This window comes from Phocoena phocoena, chromosome 1 (assembly GCF_963924675.1).
Source record: "Phocoena phocoena chromosome 1, mPhoPho1.1, whole genome shotgun sequence".
In the NCBI taxonomy this organism is placed as follows: domain Eukaryota; kingdom Metazoa; phylum Chordata; class Mammalia; order Artiodactyla; family Phocoenidae; genus Phocoena; species Phocoena phocoena.
Window position 1 is genome coordinate 65093979 of NC_089219.1, and position 26512 is coordinate 65120490.

The window sequence follows — 26512 nt, forward strand, 5'->3', positions numbered from 1 at the left end:
ACTGTAGCTTAACATTTTCAAAACTGTACCTGAATGTGAATTGAAATTGACTACCTGGTGATTACTCAGCTTAGCTGAGCATTTCTAATTCTTAGAAGATCTCTGGGGGTGAATTTTCCAAGCATGTACAAAATTAGTTGAATGACTTCCACAGTTTTAATGGCATGGTGCAGCTAAAAGCCTACATGCTATTTTGAAAGTTTAGGTGCAATTGGTGACAAAGTGAAGTAACTATTCACCGTACGCTCTCCTTATTCACTCAAGAAAATTTAAAGAGAAAAATGGATGGCAATATCCCAAAAGGATTATTATCTTTATTCCAATGGCACCTGGAGGTCAGGAATCCAATTCGGAGGATATGTAACCAAGTTAGGAAAACAAAAAAGAAGGACTTGAATTTCTGTAACATGGAAACTGCAATTCCAAGATCACAATAGGTATCCCCCGATGAGGCAGCAGCACCGCAGGGGGTGATCAAGTGAAGAATCCTGGCTTACCAGATAGAAAGGCTGCTAAAGTGCTGGTGTCAGTGGTTCCTGTAATTTTTAAATTACTTTCTCACTCCTGCCACATTAATATCTCCTGGATGTATCATAAACTACTTATTGAGACTTTTCAGCTGGAAAATTGAAAAGAAAGACTTTCAAGGGTTTTTCCTCCTTGAAACAGGTAGGAAGATAGAAAATGGCCCTTGTTTCTTTTGTTTCACCCAGGATAAGCTTTTGAGAGTCTAGTGAATTTGCCACCCAATAAAAGAATTATTTGTGTACATATACATTTAAATGAAGCCTGGAAATATGATAACAACAAAGGGAAGATGGTTGCTTTTTATAACTTGAGCTGTTCATCGAGAAATGTCAAAACATATTTACCTTTTGAAAATGTCAAAGCTTAACACTATATGTGATGAACCTACTTCAATAATCTGTGAAAGCATTGCAATTCCTCTACAAATATTTTGCAATCCAAAAAGATGTTCATGCTAACAAGGAAATACATTAGGCCACACAAAGCCAGAATAAAGATGTCATCAAATCAATTCATTTAAAGCTGAAACCATCAACTGGCAGGAAATATTTTGCAAGTCTTTTCCTGTATCTATATTGTTTCAAGCTACCTTATGTTCCTTCAAGCAAATACCACTCCTAGGTTATAAATGAATCGAAGTGGAATGAAATGTCAGTGTGTGATTTCTTTAAACAGAATTTCTGTACATTTAATTATTTTTATCTTAGACTGTGTGCATATACTTTTGATAAAAGAAGCTCAGATGTAAGTATCTGGCCCGATATGTTGTGCAGTACCATTGAATTTGTATGCATAAAGAAGCTTTAAGATAAGGTAAGAGTAGAGGAAACAGCAAGAGAAAAATCCAGAGGTCAGAAAATATAGAACATGCATGGAACAACCAATGGTTCAATTGTGCTGCATTGTAGGGTGCTAAAGGGTAATCGTGGGGAAAAAGTACTAGGATAGCCAAACTGATGTCATGTGGCTTGGGGTCTTAAATGTCAGGTGCAAGAGTCTGGGCTTTTCTATAGGTGACACAGGGCCAGTGAAGGTATTTGGGCATGTAAGTAACATAAGTAATCCGCACTTTAAGAAAACTAATCCAGCAGTAACAAAATGGATTTGACAGGGGTGATATTGAATGAAGGCAGGACAACCAGTAAAGACAGAGTTGAATGGATACAAGATTATGTTTTCACTCAGTAGGATTCCCAAGATGATACAACCATGTACCCAGAGAGCGTTCTTTCTGAGAGTAATACAAAATCATGAATTAATTAGTTGGCATGGTGCAGGTCAGAGTGTTATTAACGTGACTCACCAGTGTTACCGGACTGGAATGTCCTTCATCAACCAGAACACTATGGCCATGATTAGTCTTGGGGCCAACTGGGGGGCGGGGAGACAGGATTGGCATGTTATTTCCTATAGTCCATCCTGTGTGCTCTCCCTAGAATAAGAAAGTGATTTAACAAACCGATGCATAATTAGTAATCTAGGTTATGTTAGTGCCTGCCAGATAAGAGGTGTTATATGACTAGAGAAGTTCTTTCTCATTCTTTTCAAAAGTCCTCCCTCTGAGGACCATCATGATAATTAGGAGATGTTTCCACAGCTGTACTAGGGACCTGGGTGTGGTAGTGAAAGGCAGGAAATTGAGTATGCTTTATCCAAAGAAATAGCTGTGCTCACAGTAACAGCTACAGATGCAGTGTATCCTTAGTTTCAGCAATAATATTTATTAATCTGCTTTAAGCAGATCATTACAAGAAGCACAGTGTTCCTCACTACTCTGATCAGTAGAGACTACCAGAAAGTATTATTTTTCTGCCTTAAAAAATTATTAAATAATGCCATAAGCAAAGGGTTATATATTACATATGGGGGACCTAAAATATAGGTCTTTCGCCAAGTGTAGCTATAGGTGAAAATGTTATGAATAAAAATCGTACAGAGGAAATGAAGTGTCTATCAGGAATTTCTGCCAGTGCTAAAATGTGCCCATGTGTCTGGTTAGTATGTCTGGCAATCTGGGAGAGAGTGAATAGAACACTGTATCAGGAACCATTCTCCAGTAACTATTTTTTCGATCAACATTTCGGCAGATAAATTATAGAATCTATCAGTCCTCGATATAGGACACTATTGGTAAAGTTGACTTAACCACAAATCTCTACACACCAACTTTTCTGATTTTGAAAAACTGACTTATTGCCTGTTATTTAACAACACTTTTGTAAAAAAAAAATGTTTTGACTAAGATAAAATAGATTTGAGTCTATCAGGCAAGAGGGAAAATTACTGTTTCCTATGGCGAGTTATTCCACAGAAGCTTTACGAATATTCATCAGTTTGTGAAATGTGTCTTAAGCCCCACGTTTGTAATACCCTGAAAATGAAGGACAACACGTGGGTTTGAATGACTCAAGAAATTGAGTAAAACTGCCAACCTGAACTGAAACCTTTCAAGCATGCCTAATTGAATCTCTCATCTCTTGATTTAAATTTACACATCTTCTAAGTTGACTGCAAAGATGAACTATCAAATGCAAAGTAAAAAACAACAAATTTTAAAATGCCTTCACAAAATGTCTAAATCTTAAGCTTTTGTTTGCTAACGTAGATCTTTCCTACCATATATTTTCAAGGGTCACGTTCACATGAAAATGTACCATTGGATAATTCTTAAAATGCCCCATTTTCCATCCCATTGGGAATATCACCATCTATTTTTACCTTTTATGACAAACAAATCCTTTGGCCTCTATCACAAATCAATCAAGAAAATACAAAAGCAAAATTTCAAACTTGAGAAGAACGGTTTCAAGTTTTTCTTACAATGACTTGTGCCTTATACAGTTTCTCTTGCACACCAGCTCCTATTTTGTCATGATCTTCTGTAATAATAGTGGCCAAGATTTAAGCTTGGTGGAACGATCATTTGACCTCAGTTATGAGTTACCCCAAAATAAAGTGCCCCCAAGCCACTTTAATAATAGTACCATTGACCTTCAAAATCATGAAATAATATTATGAAGTAAGAGTAATGTAGCTCCTTACCTTAAATCTCTGAATTCGCTCCTTCCTAGCTAATGTCTCCAGTTTCTTCTTAATTTCAAGCTGATGGTAACGCTAAGCACACAGGAAAGAGTGGAGGAAAGAATCATATCAATTGTAGCAAAGAAATTTTTAGAGGAAAATAATCCCACTATCTAACTGTATTCTCATTTACCCCTCTTGTCATTGAGATGGAGAAGAATCACCTCCATAAGTGTGCAAGTGGGAATACAAATTGGTACAACTCTTTGGAAAGCCAATTCCTAACATACATTAGGCAGGTAAAAGTGTTCCTACTCTGTAACCCATAACTTTCATTTCTAAACTTAAGGAGAAGTCTGAATAATAAAAAAAAAATGTTTTATGCACAAATATGTTGCCTGAAAGGTTGTTTTTTTTTTCCTTCAAAGCAAAAATTCAGGAGCAACATAAACTTTAAAGAGAATGGTTTAAGTTTTTGGTGCATCCATATAATGGAATAGAATATAATTATTAAAATAAGGTTCCTAAAGATTTTGGGTTTTTTTTTTGTTTTGTTTTTTTTAAAGCACTTTACTGAGGTATGATTGACATACAAAAATTTGTACATATTTTATGTGTATAACTTGATGACTTTGGAGATAAGTATATACCTGTGAAACTCTCAACTACAATCTATGTCATAAACATATCCATCACATCTAAAGGTTTCCTCCCACCTTCTTTATTATTATTAGTTTGTGATAAGAACACTTAAGATCTATCCTCTTAGCAAATTTTTAAGTGTACGACACAGTACTGTTAACTATAGGCAATAGATCTATATAGTAGATCTTTAGGGCTTATTCATCTTGCATAACTGAAACTTTATCCCCGTTGAGTAATACCTCCTCATTTTCCTCTCCCCCAGGCCCTGGCAACCACCATTACACCCTCTACCTCTATGAGTTTGACTAGTTTACATTCCTCATATAAGTTGGATGTGGAGAAAAGGGAAACCTTGTACATTGTTGCTGGGAATGTAAATTGGTGCATCCACTGTGGAAAACGGCATGATGGTTCCTAAAGAAATCAAAATTAGAACTACCCTATGATCCATCAATTGCACTCCTGGGTATATATTCAAGAATTGAAATATTCAACAATCTCATGTTCATTGCAGCAGGTTTCACAATAGCCAACACATGGAAGCAAGCTAAAGGTCCACCGACGGATGAATGGATAAAGAAGATGTGGTACATATATACAATGGGATATTATTCAGCCTTTAGATTTTGTTTAAAAAATGGAAAATACATGTAATGCTGATAAAAGTAGGACGCAGAACTGCACAGAAACACCATTTTTTTGGTCAAGCTCACATTACGTGCGTATCTGTGTGCTGGGAAGGTGCTCCGCGTGCATCATCTCTTCTTGAGCAATTCCAACTGCTAAGCAGTCTCATTTTACAAATGAAGAAACTGAAGCAGAGGGTCGTGAACTTGCCCCAGGTCATACATCTAGTCAGTGGTGGAACTGTAATTTGAATCTTGGTCTATCTGACACTAACTTCCTGTTTGGCTTTTTTTTTTTTTTTTTCATAAAAACCTCCCAGTAGTCATCTTATTGAACCATTCTGCAGCTTGAGATCCCCCCCTGGCTTCCAGGACACCACTCTATCAGGTTTTCCCACTGTTTGAAGGTTCTTATCTAGCCCATGTTGTTCTTCCCAATTTCCTGCAACGCACACACCATGAAGCTAGAAACCTCAGAGTGGCCCTGGGTGTCTTCTTCCCCGTTCCTCATCCAGGCAGTGTCGGTCTCTCTCCCTGTTCCAGATCCCTGTGGGCAGCGGCATTGCCCCAGTATGTCCACTACTGCTGTTAGCCCACACCCTCTGGCAAGAGCTTCCTAGCTGACCTCCCACCTCCAATCTTTTCCAGCTCATTAATCCATCTTCCACATTTTTAGCAACGTCATCTTTCTAAAACAGCTCTGCTCATTTATTTCACTCCATGCTGAAAAATGTTTCATCGCTTCATCACCTACACTGCAAACCTAGCTGGGAATTGAAGGCCTCCAGAAACAGGGCCCCAACTTATTGGAGAGTGTCACTTCCTGCCAGTCTTTCAACCAACTCACAGTGTAGTCTGGCCTCAGTGAGCTTTCCTTTCCATCCACAATGTCCCCTCACACCTCTGTAACTTCACACCTGCTGTCTTCACTCTCTGGAATGCCTTGCTTATCTTTTCATGTCAAGTTTCATTGAGTCCTCCAGGTTCAGTTCAAAAAGCAGGACCTCTGTTCAGCTTCCTCTGACTCTCACAGAGGCAAGTCATCATTCCCTTCTTTTCTGAGCTCAGTCTATTTGTTCCTCTCTTCTAGCATTTGATCACTTTCTACAGCATTTTTTAAAAAATTATATCTCACAGCTACATCACATAGCCCCATACTGGTACATGGTAAGCTTGCAGTTAATGTTTATCGCATGAATGAATATGTGAATAGTAATACAACAACATTAGTAAACAGCATCAGCATAAACTAAATGTGAGACAAATGTAACAATTTAGAAATATTTTATTTTTAAATTATATTAATATATTATATATTATATAAAATTATATATTACACATTAACATTTATCTAAGCTATTTATTCCAAACTTTAAGAATACACAAAGACTCTTTAATAACAGCACATTTAACAGTTATGATGTGTGCATTACAGGAAATTTTGGAAAACGAAAGTTCAAGAATCAAGGCTAAGACAGAACTTGGTGCCTACTGATTAAGTTTGAAATTATGTATAATTAATTTTACGCTGTACTATTTTTTCAACATTAGTTGTAGGATCCCAACTAATACTTTTATAAAGAAGTGAATTTGGGAGCCATAAACAATGATTCTATGTAATTCATGCACATGACATAAATCACAAAATGAATTCCTAAATGAACAAATCATATACATCCAAAGAGAGCACAACACTTGCTCAATTTAATAGTAGCATAATAATAAATATTTTGAGTGGCACTACACTTAGTATTGGTTTACTGATGATTCTACAGTTGGTCATAAATGTTTAGTGCACCCACAGGTCAATGGTTTTATGAGCCAAGTTTTCTGATTTACAGCTACTTGGTCAAGCCGAGAAGTGACATGCTTTTTCACAGACATTAAAATGGTATTGATGCTTGAAACTACAAGTTCCATGGAGCGAGGCTAAAATAATTTATCGAGTTAGCTAGATATCCTTCTAAAAATGCCATGTCAGACTGAAAAAAAAGTTGTTGATACTTGGGTTGTGAATCTGTGCTGACCAACGTGGCCTAAAGTAGGAGGGACAGCAGATGTTTCAATGCCTGCTCCTTGAAATTTAGCATACGGTTGAGCTTCGGAGCCTTCAAAGAATAACAAATCCGAAATAATTCATGGCAGTGGAATTACTGATATTTAAACAGATGTCACTTTTTTTTTTAGCAAATGGAAATTGAGGTACAGATGGTGAGGGCTGGTATGTTTTAAAGTAGCCATTACGGATTAAAACTCTACATTTGTTAAATTAAATATCACAAAATATACAATGATGTCCATATTTTTCCCTAACTGAAATGAAGAAATGCTTACTTCAGTGTCTTGTCTCCTCACTACCTAGAGAGATATAGAGTATTTCTCAGGTCACCTTGTTCCATTCCTTTTTAATGAAATATAGGAAGAATTCCCCTGCTTCTGGGTACAGAAAGTATTATTAATTATCATATTAATAAATATCAGTTGTAAAGAAAATAGTTAATACTTGTACCTCCATATCAAGAACCTTATGGAAAATAGCCTGGGCTAAGCACTCCCGGATATATTTTTGGTGATCCCTCTTCATGATATTTAGCTTGTATTCCTTTTCAGAAAGTATCCTCCCATTTCTTGTGATCTGTCATGAATAAATAAAACATATATAGAAATACAAAGCAGAAAATGTATTGTTAGTTCCCTAAGAGAGAGAGATGGACCGTCAGTTGATCAGACAGAGAAGGAAGCAGCATCTTTTAAGGCTAATGAGGTGTAGTGCTATGGCTGATACATTTTCACTTTTAATGAATGTTTCATAAGGAAAAGAAGAGAAAGGCAGTCTCATATACCCATCATTGTGAAAACACATACAGGTGGTGCACTTGACGTTTAAAACAAGGTTTTCATTAGAGTAACAATTTTCCCTTAATGGAACCCAGGTGTTCTTTTCATTTTTTTTTGAACACGTTGGGGAAGAAGGCGTGGGGTGCTACCTTGAAACAGTGAATAGGAGCAGTGATCACAGGACTGATGATCTCACAGGAAGTACTTTGAAGGGCAAAACATGTAAGCTACAGAGGAGCTCATCAATTTGTTTTTAAAATAATTGGTTTCATTACTTTGTTTTCACACTGCTTTTCTTTCACTCTCTAGCCCAGAATGTAATTTAATTTGCTGTGATTCAGATTATACAGTACTCCAGATATAAAGTATTTCAGATTGGTTTCAAGTGACATCACTGCAAGTCCCAGGAGTGATAGTTTCTGAATTTTATTTACTTGTTTTTCTTTTATTCCTTCCTATGGGCATATTTGTTCTATTTTTCTACATCTTCCCTAAACTGAGGATGTTATCCTTCCTGGAATGTTCATCATCCTTTTCACTTATTTAAACCCTGCTCTTCTTTCCATACCTAATTCAAGTCCACATATTTCTTAATTTTGATAACTAGTTTTTTAGTACTGTTGTTGCAACCTATTGGAGTATCGAGATCAGCTAGAGTTGTGCTACGAGAGATTGATTATTGATCATCTTTTTTATGAATGCATTTTCTAATGGAAGAAAGCAGTGTGGTTATAGAAAGTGTGCTTGGAATTACGAATAACTCAGTTATAGTCTTTGAAATGTGTTGTCCATGGGATATCATGTCATGACTATCCAACCAGGAAAAACTGTTGAGAACTTCCTGCACTGCCCCTCCCTTAGCAAGTAACTTGTCATTGATATTTCTCCTCTGGGAGTATCTAATCTCCCCAACTAGACTGGAAGCTCCTATAGGGCAGAAGTTCTTAAACTTGAGCCAGCATCTGAAGAATCACCTGGAAGACAAGTGGAAAAAGACAGATGGACCCCACCCCACAGTTTCTGACTCAGCAGATCTGGGCTGGGGCTCTAGAATTTGCATGTTCTAACAAGTTCCCAGGCGATGCTGAACACTCCTGATTCAGAGACTGTATCTGAACTGCTCTAGAGAAAGGGCTGCGTCCTTCCTGTTTGAGTTGCCATGCACATAATCAGTGTTCAATAAGTGCTTGTTAATGACGTTGATAAGTAAATACAAAGTCCTTCCCATTTATATATGAAGCTCACAGACTTTTATCTGAAGAAGTAGTGTTAATGCTACCCACAACAATTACAACCACCATTTATTACACATCTCTAATTGCTACAACAATCTTGAGAGCGGGGTATCATTATCTTTATTATCGTCCTTCAACTGAAGAAGTTGGAGCTGAGAAAGTTAAGTGTTTTCCTGAACATTCTGTCTTGTAAATGGCAGAGCCAGGTTTCAGCCAGGTGTGTCTGATAACAAAGCCCCAGGAGACAAAAAGCAGGCTCTCTGAGAACTACCCAGACAGAGTGCCAAGCACATAAACAACAATTAGAAATGCAATGCATATCCTTTCAACACCATGGCAACAATAGTTAAGGAAACCCACAGTGTTTTAAGAAAGTAAACAGCTAAAATTGTTAGTCACACTTTCTATAACCACACCCCTTACTTTGAATGGAAAACTACAGTGTTTTTTAAAGGTTTTACATTATAGACATTTAGAGAACTGGAAATTTTCTGGAAATGATAGTTTTGAAGCTAACGAAAGACACTAATGTATCAATAAACCATCATATGAAATGAAAGAGTTTTTAAAAATTTAAAGGAAAATTTTGAACTGTTCATGTCTTCCACACCATATCCTGTGATTATTAAAAACAATATTTTTTTTCTGAAGACAGTAAAGTCTTTTCTATCCTTACTCCCTAACAGTTCCTGGTTTATACAATATGTTCAATAAATATGGGTTGAATAAATGAGTGGGTAAATAAACAAATGACATATGCTCTTGAAAACTCATAGGGATTTTCCTCAATAATTTATAAGTTGCCTTAGCAGCCATCATGACCTCTCTTCCTATCTTTTGAAACACAGCCTCAAATAGATAAATCAGAGCTTTGGAAAGGAAGTAATTTTTCTAAAATGAGGGAAGGGAAAAGATGTCACCGATAAGCTCAAAGAGGAAACCAGAAAAGATAGGGAATTATTGGATTTAATGAAACAAGAGGGCAGGTAGAAATGAGACCAAATCTTACCAGCCCTGATCTCAAGAGATGCCGCCTTATCCTTGTATTGTTAAAATATCCAGCCAGGTGTTTATCCGTAAGACTATTATATGCTGCAAGTAATCTGGAACAGAAAAATGAAACCATTAAGGTTTTATGAAGTGTTGCTTGATAACCAAGGCAATTCTTGACTCTCATCCCCAAACTGTGCATAATCATTCATTCATCCAGCCAGCCAGTCATTTACGTATGTGTTTAAAAAACAAGTATTGAGCACCTACTGTTTTCTAGGTTTGATGATAAGGACTGAGAGACAGCCCTGATGCTGTTTTATCCCACAGACAAGTATGGAAATCAGACAAGAACAATTAAGTTGGTTATGAAAAATCCAATAATAGAAACATGCAAAAAATCATGGGGACACAGAGAAGGAGGCCACCAACTCCAGTTGTCAAGAAAGTCTTCATGGAGGAAGCCTGATGGAAAAGTAGGGGCTACCTCAAAGGACCCTTCAACTTCTGGTTACACACCCTAAATTCTAGTCACTCAAACTTCCTTGCGCTCCCTAAACATATTCTCCCCTGTTTTCAGGACACGTTGTACAGTCCCACTAATTGGAAGTCCTTTCCCTCAGCAGATATTAGCTAATGGAGAACATCTGTGATGCACAAGCATCTCTTCTCCCAAGAAACATCCCCTGATACAAACTGGGTGTGCTGTGTTACCCTCCCCTCTGTTCCTCTAAGACCTTGAGTTCCATTACACATCCACGATATATTACTGCTTATTTCTTAGTCTACTCCTGTTGGTTTGCAAACTGGCACACACACACAGAGGGCAAGGGAAGAGTGAAAAAAAAAGGCAGCCACTCCAGATTGGTAAGTGGCAGGATTAATAAGCAAAGGAACTTCCTTAAGAGGCTTGTCTTGGGCAGCTGCAAGATGAGTTGCTCTCCGCACCTGCCCATCAGAATCTTAAAAGTTTATATAAGGCCTTAACTGGGTTCAATCACGTACAAGGTCCGGATGACCTCCACAACATATTGCTCTCTTAGGTCTGCAGCCTTGAAAATGGTCCCCACTGTGGGAATGGCGGGCAGAACATATGCATTCCAAGGACAGGGGAGAGGGTAAGAAGCCTCTGATTGCCCAAGTCCGGCTTGAGGCGGTCATATCCTTTCAATGACCTCCTCCCATACCTCTGCTAGACTTGAAGGCCAGGATGGCGCATTATTTTCCGCATCCTTACTTATTTATTATGTACCTGAATAACGATGTGTTCAACACATGAAGATACAATTTTGTTTGGGACTCATTCTTACTGGTATAAATTTCAAACTAAGCTTCAGCTCAGCGTTTAGAAGTGTTAACTTCCACATATATACACAGGCAATTTCATTAATTCCACATCCAGAACCAAAAAAATAAAGTTCATAGATTACTGCTGATTTTTACGGTCTTTCATTTAAAAGAGGACAAATTGGTTCCTTGGTTACATGGTCAATATAAGTCTATAAAGCAAAGTTTGAAACTACTTTTTCTAAGTTTTAAACTATCCCTCATTAATTATTATCTTAAGAAAGCAGGCACACATATACATATACATGTATGTATACATGTATGCATGCATGTGCATCCATATGTGTGTGTGTATATATATATAAATATATATATACACACACATACACATATAAATGTGAGTGTGTGTCTATAGAGAGACACAAAGAGACAGAGGGACAGAAAGAAAACATGCAAGCCTAAACATGGTCCTAACATAAAGTTGTCCTAAAACAAATGCACACCCTATTACCCGCCACAAAGATTTATAATCTATACATTTCATGAGCAGCTGATCCCTAACTTATTCTGAAACAAGAACAGGGACTCATAGAATCGAGTAAATATCATTAGCAACAATTTTATTTAGCTATTTGCACTGCCTTAATTACATGGAGATGGTATTGGTGACCTTTTCCTGTCTCTTTTCTCCTTAATGCCCATCTCAGGAAAGTTCCATGCTGTCAAATGGTAAGGAAAGTTTAATTTTGTCCACAAAAGAGACTGAAAAGCAGTTACAAAGCCCAGAAGCCAAGGTGCCACATGAGAGTTGCAGACCCACGAACAGCTGCAGAAACCATTATTTCACTGGGTTTACGTAAAAAGACAACCTGAGAGCTTCAATAATGCACATACAAAACCAGCCCCGGATAATGCTTTGAAACCATCTCTTAAATGAACCGTCTTGGTGTCCTATAGTTCATCAAAGGTTTCCTGTCTCCAAAAGGTCAACGTTGTATCCCTTACCCTTTCTGAATCTCAGAATACCTTTTCAGCAACTCGTTTCAGAAAGGTGAGCAGGTGTCTCTCAGTCCTAACAATCATGATTCCACAGTTCACAGATTCTTAAGATAAATCATTAGACTGATATCATATATAGTCTTTTGTCTGTTTTTCAGGCTCACATTTTAAAAAATCAATAGTTTCGGAATAGCTATGAGTGCTAAAACCCTGATTAAATGTAGTAGGGTCAAAATGTTAAGATAACGTGGACCTCCACTTCCCTGTTGACTGTAAAATATCCCATTCTTTTAATTCAGACTTTGAAACACTTCTAATATTTAGGTCTTAATAACAAAGCTTAGCCAGCTTTGGCACTACCTCATTCTAATTCTGCTCTCTCAGGCTCCTATTGAATGAGTCTGTGTGTGTGATGCCCCTCCAGTCTTACTGACAAGTGGAATAGATCCAGGAGAGTTGAAATCTTTGCACACAATGATTTTCTCATCTCTTCCTGTTTAGGAAAGAATGAAGATCCCTGGTTGGGATGCCATTTTTAAAGCATCTTTTTCCATGACTATGAATAATAACCAGCTGGGTCTCCCCAGGCTCAGCCATTTCTTTTTCAGAAAATGCCTTAATTTTTTTAACTGAAACTTTAGACAAATGAATTGTTTGCTAACAAGAAACTATACTAAATTATATACAGGTTTAGTAAAATGGTTATTATGGACTGAATATATGTTTCCCCCCAAAATTCATAGGTTGAAACCCTGTCCCCCCCATGTGATGGTATTAGGAGATGGGGCCTTCAGGAGGTGACTAGGTCATGAGGCTAGAGCCCTCATGAATGGGATCAGCACCCTATAAAAGAGACTCCAGAAAGCTCCCATGTCCCTTCCACCATGTGAGGACACAGGAAGAAAATGGCCATCTGTGAACCAGGAAGCAAGTTCTCACCAGACACTGAATCTGCTGGTGCCTTGATCTTGAACTTACCAGCCTCCAGACCTGTACAAAATAAATTTCTGTGGTTTAAGCCACCCAGTTTATGGCATTCTGTATAGCAGCCTGAACAAACTGAAACAGCAGCTAATGCAAACATTTCCACAGTCTACATATAAATGTCAACCTCATTCTGACCATCAAGCTTCCTTCACAGGGAGAGAGTAATAACCCTGTGGCTCAGTCACAACCATGATCTGTCACAACCTTCCCACTCTGCTCCTCTTCAAGGGTGCTTGGTATGGGTTTGCAGCCTCCCTTTGCATGTACTCAATTACAAGGGCTTTACTGACCCAGCCACACTTTGATTTAGTAGAGCTCTTCTCATCTTTCTGCCTTTCCTCTCCACTCACTGCTACTGTTTCTCCTCACCACGCACATTTCTTCCTTGCACTCAGCACAACCCTGGGCCAGATGAGGTCGCCTCACCTGGGCTTTGGGTTGTGTTGCACCTTGAGTATTCTACTCCCCTTGTAAGTTACTGCCTGCATCTGTTGCCAAAGCTGGACTTCGTGGTCATGCTGCCTCAGTCCTGTGATCCTCTCCTGTTCCAATCCACAATATCAACAACCACATTGGTCACAGCGACCACCCGGCCACTGTGACCACATCACTCAAAAGCCATGCTGTTCACACAAAGGCCCATAACTAACTGGCCAGACCAGCCCGACTCGCTGGCTTCTTTATATGATGGACAAGACTATTTACCAACCCCTGTTCACTGGGTAGAGAAAGACCTCCTTTCCGGTTCAACGCGCTGGAAAACACTGTCCCCCAGGAAACAAAGCAACCCTATCTCTATGATGGTTACCATTTCCCCCACTTCAATCCACACCTCCCTGTCCCTGCAGTGCCTGAGTATTAAGGAGCAGCTGCTGAGTCACTGGGAGAGCCGCCTTCCCAGCTATAGCCTTTCAACGCTTGACCCCTGAACCCCTGCCGCCCACCATGTAGATCACGTAATTGGAGCTCTGAACTAATAAGGTCAATTCCTATCAAGCCCTCCATTTGCCCCCAAAGAGAGAAAGAGTATTCCATAGAAACCCAGACTAACAGGAAAGGCACTATCATATTAATCAGAAAACATTTATTGTGTACTATTCTCAAGGCATTCTGTACAGCACCAGGGATCCAGAGATGGCACAGACACTACATTGACAGTACTTCCAATTCAGTGGGGAGGTATGCATGCACATACAGTGTGTGTGTGTGTGTGTGTGTGTGTGTGTGTGTGTGTGTACTTGATTTCTTCCTGTGTCATAGGTTAATTCTTTCACAAATAGTTACTGAGTGTCCCCATGTCAGACACCGTGCCTTCAGCTGGGGAAGGAGTATAGTATCTCTATCCCATTCTGCAGATTACAAAGCTCTTTCACATACATAGTCTCATTCGTTTGCTTTCAGGCCTCTGGAATGTGAGTAATATCTAACTGTCACAGCTCTTCCATCTTCCTAAGATGGAAAAGCTCCAAAACAAGATTATTGCTCAACATGAGTGAGTCCAAGGAAAACATGCTGAGGGTAAGGTTTCCTGGACCATACTGATAGAAGAATTTCTTGAACCCCAACCTTCTCTCCCAGCATGCTGGGCCCCACACTGTCTACTTCTGTGGAGGGAGAGGGATGTAGTGGTCAAGACTCCAGCTCCAGTCCAACCCTGGCTCCACCATTACTGGCTCCATAACCGGGAGCATGTGACTTAACCTCCCTGTCTATGCCTCGATTGTTCTGCCTTCCACAAGACACTTGAACACTCACACAATTCAGCCAAGTTCTTTGCCACTTTACAAGGATCACCTTTCCTCCAGTTTCCAATAACATATTCCTCATTTCTGTCTGAGACTCCATCAGAATGGCCTTTACCATCTATATTTCTACTAATGTTCTGTACATGATGTGTTGTGTGAGAAGATGGATGCTTCCTTTCCAGCTCCCTTTTCAGAATCACCTTACAAGTCCCTTCAGGAGAAAATATTTTCAAACCATATATCTGATAAGTTGTTAATATCCAAAATATATAAAGAATTCATACAACTCAATAGCAAAAACCCAAATAATCAGATTAGAAAATGGGTAGATCTGAATAGATATTTTTCCAAAGAAAGCATACAAATGGTCAACAGGTGCATGAAAAGGTGTTCATCATCATTAGCCATCAGGAAGATGTAAATCAAAACCACAATGAAATATTACCTCACACCTGTTAGGATGATTATTATCAAAAAGACAAGAGATAACATGTTTTGCCAAGGATGTGGAGTGAAGGAAATCCTTAGGCACCATTGGTGGGAATTTAAATTGGTGTAGCCACTATGGAAAACAGTATGGAGGTTTCTCAAAAAATTAAAAATGGAACTCCCATATGATCCAGCAACCCACTTCTGAGTACATATATATAGGAAATAAAATTACTATCTCAGAAAGGTATTTGCACCCCCATGTTCATTGCAGCATTACTCACAATAATCAAGATATGGAAAAAACATAAGTATCCATCAACAGATAAATGGATAAAGAAAATGTGATACACACACATACACACACACACATATACACTTGAATATTATTCAGCCATAAAAAAATAAAGAAATCCTGCCATTTGTGACATGAACAGAACTTGAAGGCATTCTGCTAAGTAAAATAAGTCAGATTGTGAAAGACAAACACTGTATGATCTCACTTATATGTGGAATCTAAAAGATCCAAACATATAAACACAACAGAATGGTGGCTGCTAGGGGCTCAAGGGTGGGAGAAATAGGGAGATGTGGATCAAAGGGTACAAACTTCTGATTATAAGATGAATAAGTTCCGGGAATCTAATGTACAGCATGGTGACTTCAGTTAACAACACTGTATTGCACACTTGAATGCTGCTAAGAACGTAGATCTTAAATGATCTCACCACAAAAAGAAATGGTAATTATTTGAGGCTGTGGTAGCATTTACTAAACTTACTGTGAAAATCATTTTGCAATATATATGGGTATCAAATCATTACATTGTACACCTTAAACTTACACAATGTTATATGTCAATTATATCTCAATAAAGCTGGAGAAAAAAGGTTTTGCATCTCACAACTTTTCCAGCTTCTACCTATTACCAGTTCCAAAGCTGCTTCCACACTTCTAGGTATTTGTTATGGCAGCACCCCACTTCTTGGTACCAATTTCTATCTTAGTCTATTCAGGCTTTGTAACAGAAAGGCTTAAACAACAGACGTTCATTTCTCACAGTTCTGGAAGCTGGAAGCCCGAGATCAGGGGGACAGCATGGTCAGATCCTTGTTGAAGGCCCTCTTCCTGGTGTACAGATGGCCACATCTTCTCATTTGTTCACATGGCAGAGAGAAAGAGAGAGGCAAGCTCTCTGATGTCTCCTCTTATAAGGGCACTAATCCCATCACAAGGGCTCCATCCTCATGACCTATTTACCCAAAGCCCCATTTCCAAATAGCATCATATTGGGGATTGTGAATTCAACATATGAATTTGAGGAGTATACAAACATGAGATCATAACAGAAGGCATAACTGTCTCCATTTTGTAGATGAGGAAAACAAGACTTAGGTTAAGTCACTTGCCAAAGATTATGTAACCTAAATCTTGTTCCTGATAACATACACCAAATCACAGTGAAACACACTTATAAGGGCTTGCTAAGGTGGGGACCAGGATGCTAGGTATAATAATGGAAAATTGTGAATCATTAAATATTCACAGAGATATAATTCCACCAATTTCTAGTACAGAGATAAGAAAACTTTAAATAAAAATTCTTCAGATGAAAATTAGCAAATACATACCTGTCATTTATAATTAGCCATATCATTAGCATAAAAACAATGTACTGAAATCTTTAAATCATCTTACTCTCTTAAATATATATATTTCTGCAATCTACTTTATACTACAAATTACCTGGTACACTAGGTACCAGGTACCTGGTACACTTGTTCAGAGAGAACATAAAGAATGTTTTTAACACAACCAGTTTTATTTAGCTCAAATTCTTGTGACTTAGCCCATCTGAATTAATGAAATTTGTATTCATTTATTATTGCTCTGTACAAAACTATCACACGCTAGTAGCTTGGAAACAACACAAATTTATTATAGTTCTGGATGTCAGAAGTCTCCTACAGGTCTCACTAGGTTAAAATTAAGGGGTCGGCAAGGCTGCATTCCTTCTGGAGGCTCTGAGAGAGGATTCTTTTTCTTTCCTTTTCCACATTCTAGAGGCTGCCCACATTCCCTGCCTACATTCCTTGGCTCCTGGCTCTCTTCCATTGCCAAAGCCAGTCAAGAATTTCTCATGATGCCATCTCTCTGATTCTGGTTCCTCTACCTCCCTCTTTCCCATTTAGGGACATTTGTGCTTACTTACATTGGGTCCACCCAGATTAATCCAGAATAATCTTATTTTAAGATCAGCTGCTAAGCAACCTTAATTCCATCTGCAACCTTAATCCCTCCCTTGCCATGTAAAGTAACATATTCACATGTCCTGAGGATTAACACATGGACATCATTTAGAGGCCATTATCCTGCCTACCACAAGGTCTTTCTATATCCAAATGTCAGGAAGCAGAAACACTGGACACTGAATGTGATGGCGTTTGGGCTATGATGTATATTGTCCAGTGATTTATCATGCCAATGATCCCCACTTTCAAAAAATACACTTCCCAGGTGGAAGAAGGCAGTTCTTGGAGCCACACCAGGATGTACATAACAAGCTGGGACCTACTTTGCTGATCTAATTTTGATATACCACATGTAAGCACTAAGACAAAAGAACAAGAGGTACACCAAGGAGCATTTCAAACAATTTACATTTTTTTTCTCATAAGGATAATAATAGAGAAATAACTTGCTTTAGGTGAATCTAATTTGTGAAAAGACAGATTATCCCATAGGACATAATTATATTCATGTCAAACACCATCTATTCAGCACTTAACACATTTCATTAAATTCAAATAATTATTATATAGAACACTAAGAAAGAAGAAAGTTTTACCAATTATACTATGACATACCATTGACTGTAACCTACAAATGATTTTAGTAATGTGAAACGTGAAAAAAAATCATTTAGTATTAATGAAATAGATTTCCACGCTTGTTTACTACTACACATATTTAGACACACCTGGGAAAGAGAAAAAAGAAGGGATATAGAAGAATATGGAAGGGTCCCCACAATTAAAAGCCTCAAAATGAGGTTAGAGAAAAGGATTTTATGCATAAAACAATTAGAAAGCATATAAAAGTATACTTAAAAAGCACTCACAGTGGTTTTTTGGAGCTTGCCTATACTGGCTCTCATAAGACAATTGTTAAAATGTTCAGGAATTTTGCAAGCCATTGTCAGCTTGAAATTGGCCAGCTTGGGAGTATTTACACCACAGAAATTGGAAAACACTACAAATCAGGGCTCTTTTTTCTTTCTGAAAAGCCAGTTCACCAGCACACCAATGACTAAATTTAAAAATAAGTGGCAAGATATATCACATGGGATAAATAAAATGATTCATTATATGAGCCAACATGTATGCTTTACATCCTTTTAATCCAGAAATTCATCTTTTGTATGTAGTATTTGACCAAAGGGGCTCATATTCTTATTCAACTGTTTCCTATCCCTAATAAAAAAAAAAAACATAAGGACTCCCACAAATACACTGACATTTTTCAGCAGCATTTTAAGAAATGTTATGCAAGATATCTCTTTACATGGCCACAAATGGAAAGGTTTAACTCACCTACCAATCTGGAAAAACTGATTACACTATTTTATGCTTAACAGAATCAAGTGAGACTTAGGTGAATGAGCACAGTTTTATTACTAAGGATGAGAAGCCTAATGAAGAGGTGCTTTGCATTTCAGAGGTTACGAAATCTGCAATTTGTAGAGTTTGATAGTGCCCAAGGAGGGTCTATATCAAATTTCCATTGCTAAGGCAGGCTTCCAGGCAGATAAAATGTTTCTGCAACTCACATATTAAGTGCTTGTACTGGGAAAGCAAGTTAAACAAATCACAGGGTACTGTGGCTTGATTGCTTTCATGTTACAGTTCATGAGGAATGGAGCTCCATCCACCAACCCAAACACCTCTCTTACTGTCCATCAGAAAAGATTTGCAAGAATCCACCGAATTCCCGCTCTACGAAGAAACTCAAGCCACCCAAGTTGAAGATTTTGAATCTCAGTAAGAGTCTTAGCAAAGAAGTTAAGAAAATCTAAATTGAAACAATTTCCTCAAATAAAATATCTGAAAGCAACACTAATAACCAGAAAAGCTTTTTATCATTAAAAACTGCATGTCTGTTATTTAAGAGTGAGAAAATTTAAGAAATATGTGACCAGACACCTCAACTCTTAAGAGGCGCAATGATTTTCCTGTAACTATTTAAGGCAAATAAATCTCTAATACTTCCTGCCCAAAGTAAAAGAAAAGGATGAGATTTAGAGCCAGAAGGCTTGAGGTCAAATTCTAACTCTACCCCTTAAAAGATGCCTGACCCTGGAGAATTCAATCTTCTTCTCTTTACAATTATTATCACCATGAAGTAAAATGCTGTGACTGCTTCCTGAAGTGGATGATCTATGTTTCCTGGCCTGGAAATAGATTTACCTGGAGCTATTACATCATTGGATTATAGAAATTCATATGTGAAAAGGTCTAGTCAACTCCCTCATTTTATATTCAGGAAACTGAGGTTCTAGAAATAGGCATGATTCATCAGTAAACTCAGATCAAAGTCCTCAAAAAGAAAATGCAGAATGTCACAGGAGTTCCCATAAAATTGTCCCTATCCCTTTCCTAGGGTCCTTGTCTTGCTACCTTCCACCAGAATTTCTTTCACCCATGTTTAATCACTCCCTTTAGATTCATATAAGATTCTTTCCTGTATGCTTCTCTACAAGTTGTAGAATGGAGCCATGCCCACGGTAAACACTCAGCCAAAACTGGTTGAATGAATGATTAATCAGTTAATAAAAACAAAATATATTGGTCCAATTCCTTGACCTATAACCTTTTTAAAAAAAATCCCTGTGTAAGAATCACATTTCTTCTTCTTCAGGATAATAACTGAAAATAATCTATAACAAAACAGACCCAAAAGCATGCTTTACATATTTGGACTTTTTTTTTAATGCAGAATGCTCAGTGTGGATGAGCACACATTGCTGACAATGTTAGTTTTGTTGTTTTGGTTTTGTCAAATAAGTGCCTTTGCAGTGTGCTACAAAATTGCATTAGAAGAAAAAGTTCCCAGGAAGACAGGAAAAAAACCTTTTGAGGAAACTTGAAGAACGACCGATACAGAAGAACAATTGACATAAGGGTCAATTATCTTCCAAGCCCTTATAAGAAAACTCTTTGCCAACTAAAGTTAAACCATGAAACTCTGCTGCCTGCCACTTTATAGAGGGTGACTGAACTGATATTGTATAAATGATTTTATATTACATTCTTCATTCTTTTTTATTTGCATCCTAACCTGCCATATCTCAGCAATTATGTTAAATATTGATTTACAATCTCTCAGTTTATTCTAACGATGCAGCCAGATGTGAACCATCATATTATTTTATTTATGCCTTTAATATGATGGTTTGGAGTGACCAGTAAAAACAAAACTAGCCTCCAAACTATGCTGACTGCTGGCAAGATAGTTTTCCAATGTTCAGAGATGAGGCAATAGGAAAACAGTGCATGGGGAATCAGCAGGCCTGAGACACACCAAGGTTGACTAGTTCCTTATAAGAACTGATTTGAGCCTCCAAGCTCTTCTCTGGAGACTTAAGAATTTTATATCTTTGAATAGCAACAACAACAAAAATTGTGGCCACTTAAAAAATATTCATTAATAGAAACATAATATCCAAATTAAGGGAGAGAATGAGGCTGTTTGGAGGAAAGGTGACCAGCAGGAAAGTTCCAGAAACAAACCATTTTTATCACTAGTATTTATTGATCATTTCCCTTTTTTGTAGTGTACCGTAAACTCTCTCTATAACATGCACTATGTATTTTAACTCTCAAAACCACCCTGCAAAGTACTGTTATCCTCCCTCTTCACAGAAGAGTAAACTGAGATGTAGAGTAGTTAGATAACTAGCTCACAACTAGTTAAAGGCAGATTCAGGATTCAAATGAGGGACTGCTCTGCTTTAATCACTAAACTGAACTATGTTCTATGAGGCACAACTGTCCAGTGGAGCTCAGCCCGGGGAACGAAAGGCATGTAGGGCATCAGATAAGTGAACAATCAGCCTGTAAAGGATGCTAAGAAGGTAGGACCATCACAGATGATGACTGAAAATTCTGGGAGGATATTTTGGCTCAGTAAAGGAAAATTGTTTAAAAATCAACAGAAGGGCCTGTAAGACGGTGTGCCCCATGCTCCTGGGACTGGATGGTTTTGTGACAGCAGTGAAGGGTTTTAAGCAGGGAAATGGTATGACCAGATTTTTTTTTAAACATTTTTATTGGAGTATAATTGCTTTACAATGGTGTGTTAGTTTCTGCTGTATAACAAAGTGAATCAGCTATACGTATACATATATCCCCATATCCCCTCCCTCTTGTGTCTCCCTCCCACCCTCCCTATCCCACCCCTCTAGGTGGTCACAAAGCACCAAGATGATCTCCCTGTGCTAGGCGGCTACTTCCCACTAGCTATCTATTTTACATTTGGTAGTGTATATATGTCCATGCCACTCTCTCACTTCGTCCCAACTTTCCCTTCCCCCTCCCCGTGTACTCAAGTCCATTCTCTATGTTTGCATCTTTATTCCTGTCCTGCCCCTAGGTTCTTCAGAACCAATTTTTTTTTTTTTTAGATTCCATATATATGTGTTAGCATACAGTATTTGTTTTTCTCTTTCTGACTTACTTCACCCTGTATGACAGACTCTAGGTCCATCCACCTCACTACAAATAACTCAATTTCATTCCTTTTTATGGCTGAGTAATATTCCGTTGTGTATATGTGTCACATCTTCTTTATCCATTCATCTGTCGATGGACACTTAGGTGGCTTCCATGTCCTGGCTATTGTAAATAGTGTAAAGAGTGCTTAGGCAAAATATCACCAAGTAGTACCAATACTGCCACTCCTTGATGTCACAGCTGATTACATTTGGGAAGCCTCTTTTTTCCCTTCTCATAATCTAATCTGACAATTTCTATGGCAACTCTCATTCGAATTACTTGTAAACAAAATTCAATTTCACTAAAAGAATATTGAACTTTGATTCTATGTGCTTCTGGATGCCCATATTTTCCAAAGCTAGTTTTATGCTCATATTTAATATTCAGCCCTTCTGCTGGGTCAGTGATAATCATGGTAGACAGCTCTAGGTATGGGGCTGACCTGTCAGGGAATAATCAACAAACACCTATGGGCAGGTCCACAAGCAGCTGTGCACTTGGCAAAAAAGTGCTGTGTTTTCTAAATATACTTTTGATATATCACATGAGGGGAAAAACTAAAAGTGTACTGAAGAATTTCTATCACACTTCTGTTGCTTATGTCCACCAAAGTTTAAGTTAGTTTCACAAGGGCTGGTTCTTTTAAAAATGTCCTGCTGTTTCTAATCATTTTTGAGACCATGTTACCAGTGGGTTGTCCACTCACCCCCCCCTCTGGAAACAGAGAGATAGTTTAAGTCTTCTATTGCTACTTTTACTCTATAAGTTTCAACAAGTTGTTTAATCACATTATCCTCAGTTTCTTCATCTGTAAAAGGGGGGAAATAATAGAGCTTCTATTAAAGATTAAATAAGACAAAGCCAGTAAAGCACCTAGTGCAGTGCATGGCATCATTCGCTACTGTAGTGTTTAGCAAAGTTTTATCCTTAAATGAACCATATATACATTTGCCTGTGCTCAGAAAGGGGTAAACACACCATGCTTTGCGATCACAGAGGAGGTACATCAAGACTTGAGAGTAGGGGGACAATTCAAAAAACCAGAAATGAAATGAAGTCTGAGCCAGTAGAAGGAAACATAATAAATGCCAGGCCATGTGAAGAGGGGGTGAGGAAACTTGACTGTTCTAGGAAAAGGGAATATATGCAAAGGCCCAGGGGTGAGAAAGCACCATGGTCCCAGTCTTTACCCTATACTCCTGCGCGCACACACACACACACACACACACACACACACACTTCCAGAATCCCCATATGAAGCATGGAGGATTCCACTGTGTTTCAAAGGCCAGAGGATAAAACTGAGAGGAGGGTGGTCAGCATGCCAGCTGCCAGACACGAAGGTGTTTCATACAATTATTTTATGCAACAAATACAGAGTGCTTATCAGGTAACAGGCCCCGGGCTGTTGTAAGGTTACAAAGTCCCTGCCCTCAAATTATTTAAAACCAAGAGGAAATACAGGCATAACTCAGAGATATTGTGGGTTTGGTTCCAGATCATCACAATAAGGCGACTATGGCAATAAAGCAAATATCATAATAAAGTGAGTTACATGAATTTTTTGCTTTCCTGGTGCATAAAGAAGTGATGTTTACAACATAATTGTAGTCTATTAAGTGTGCAATGGCATTATATTAAAAAAAGTAATACCTTAATTAAAAAATACTTTATTGCTAAAAAAATGTGCTAACCACAATCTGAGCCTTCAGTGAGTAATCTTTTTGCTAGCGGAGGGTCTTGCCTTGATGTTGACGTTGACGTTGATGTTGATGTTGATGTTGACTGCAGGGTGCTGGGTGCTGAAGGTTGATGGCTGTGGCAGTTTCTTAAAACAAGACAACAATGAAGTTTACATCAATTGACTCTTTCTTTCATGAACAATTTCTCTGCAGCATGTAATGCTGTTTGATAGCATTTTACTCAGAGACCTCCTTTCAGAATTGGAGTCAATCCCCTCAAACCTTGTCACTGCTTTATCAATTAAGTTTATGTAATATTCTAAATCCTTTACTGTCAACAGTCTCCACAACACCTTCACCAGGAGTAGATTCAGTCTCAAGAAACCACTTTCTTTGCTCATCCATAAGATACAACTCAACCATTAAAATTTTACCATGAGAGTTCAGCAATTCAGTCACATCTTCAGGCCCCACTTCTAATTCTAGTTCTCTTACTATTTTCACCACACCTCCACTGAAGGCTTGAACCCCTCAAAGTCATCCATGAGGGTTGGAATCAACTTCTTCCAAACTTCTGTTAATGTTAATATTTTGACTCTTCCCATGAATCACAAATGTTATTAATGACATCTAGAATAGTGAATCCTATCAAATAATAAGAATCTTATTTCTTAAACATATTTCTTAAATAATTGACTTAAAAATTGAAATTACTCCTTGATCCATGGGCTGCAGAAAGGATATTGTGCTAGCAGGCATGAAAACAACATTAATCCCATCATACATCTCCATCAGAGCTCTTGGGTAACCAGGTGCATTCTCAATGAGCAGTTGTATTTTGAAAGGAATCTTTTTTTCTGAGCAGGAGGTCTCAACAGTGGGCTTAACATATTTAGTAAACCATGTTGTAAACAGATGTGCTGTCATCCAGGCTTTGTTGTTCCATTAACAGAACAGAGGCAGAGTAGATTTCACATAATTCTTAAGGGCCCTAGGATTCTCTGAATGGTAAATGAGCATTGGCTTCAGCTTAAAGTCACCAGATGCATTAGCTCCTAACAGGAGAGTCAGCCTGTCCTTTGAGGCTTTGAAGCCAGGCATTGACTTCTCCTCTCTAGCTATGAAAGTCCTAGATGGCATCTTCTCCCAATGTAAGGCTGTTTTGTCTACATTGAAAATCTGTTGTTTAGTGTAGCTAAAGTTTTCTGGTTTTGTTTTGTTCCTGGAAGTCAGTAGAAAAGCAGTTGTGTGTGGTTATATTAGTGCCAAGATACTTAATTTGCTGACATTATTTCAGAGCAAAAAATTGTATGTATTATATTTGTGGGAAGTTAAAATAATGCTTTGAGATTTTTATCAAATATGGAGAGTAGTTATTTATGAAAAACAAAGAAATGTCTATTTTTATCTCTTTGTTCCCAATTAATGTAGATAAATTTTAAAGTGCATTAAAGCAATGGTAAAGCAAGAAAAAAAAAAAAGGGCAACACCTTCATGAATTATCTTAGCTAGATCTTCTGGTTAACTTGCTGCAGCTTCTACAACAGCACTTGCTGCTTCACCTTGCACTTGTATGTTATAAAGATGACATCTTAAACTTCGTGAACCAAACTCTGCAGCTTCCTCACCTCTCTCAGCTTTCATAAAATTGAAGAGACTTAGGGCCTTGCTCTGGATTAGGCTTTGGCTTAAGGGAATGTCGTGGCTGGCTTGATCTTCTATCCAGATCACTGAAACTTTCTCCATATCAGTGATAAGCCTGTTTTACTTTCTTATCATACATGTGTCCACTGGAGTAGCAATTTTCATTTCCTTCAAGAACTTGTCCTTTGCATTCACAACTTGGCTGACTGTTTGGCACAAGAGGCTTAGCTTTCAGCCCACCTTGGGCTTTTGACTTACCCTTCTCACTAAGCTTAATCATTTCTAGCTTTTGATTTAAAGTGAGAGATGTATGACTCTTCTTTCACTTGAACACTCAGAGGTCATTGTAGGGTTATTAATTGGCCTAATTTCAATATTGTTGTGTCTCAGGGAATAGGGAGGTCCAAGGAGAGGGAGAGAGATAGGGGACCATCGGTCAGTAGAGCAGTCAGAATACATACAACATTTATCAATTAGGCTTGCCATCTTACAGGGCTGGTTCATGGAGCCCCAAAACAGTTACAGTGGTAACATCAGAGTTCACTGATCACAGATCATGGTAACAAATACAATAATAAAAAAGTTTGAAATATTGCAAGAGTTACCAAAGTGTGATACAGAGACATGAAGTGAACAAATGCTGTTGGAAAAAATGGTGCCAATAAACTGCTCCATGGAGGGTTGCCACAAACCTTCAATCTGTAAAAAAAACACACTATCCTTGAAGCTCGATAAACTGAAGCCCAATAAAATGAGGTATGCCTGTAACGGCAGGATAGTCTGATGTGCTACAATCATAATGGTTTATCACGCCCAGCATGCATGAACTCATTTAATCTTCAAAACACTCTATGCATCAGATTTTTAATCCCATTTCACAAACAAATGAACTATGCCCACACAGGATGGGTATCCCAGAAGAACTGAAATCTGAACTGGGTCTTGAATGACAAGTCAAGTGTTGAGGGAGGGAGTAAAATGTAAATGGGTGATGACAGGGGCAGAGGTGCCATCCAGACTCAAGCTAAGAAGGGGGAAGATCATATACAAAATGTCCCAGAGAGACAGAGCACAAATTCCCAA

The 26512-nt window shown here is 38.2% G+C and overlaps 1 protein-coding gene across 1 annotated transcript in view; it reads right to left on the reverse strand.

The window, feature by feature from the left end:
- ERICH3 (glutamate rich 3) overlaps nucleotides 1–25531 on the reverse strand; it is a 91114-nt gene extending 65583 nt beyond the window's left edge. The window contains 9 exon segments of the mRNA XM_065886272.1: nucleotides 1832–1960; nucleotides 3571–3642; nucleotides 7330–7455; nucleotides 9903–9996; nucleotides 14914–15112; nucleotides 22810–22911; nucleotides 23848–23931; nucleotides 24118–24315; nucleotides 25414–25531. Coding sequence (XP_065742344.1) covers nucleotides 1832–1960; nucleotides 3571–3642; nucleotides 7330–7455; nucleotides 9903–9996; nucleotides 14914–15112; nucleotides 22810–22911; nucleotides 23848–23931; nucleotides 24118–24315; nucleotides 25414–25531 — 1122 coding nt within the window.
- Nucleotides 25532–26512: the final 981 nt, after the last annotated feature.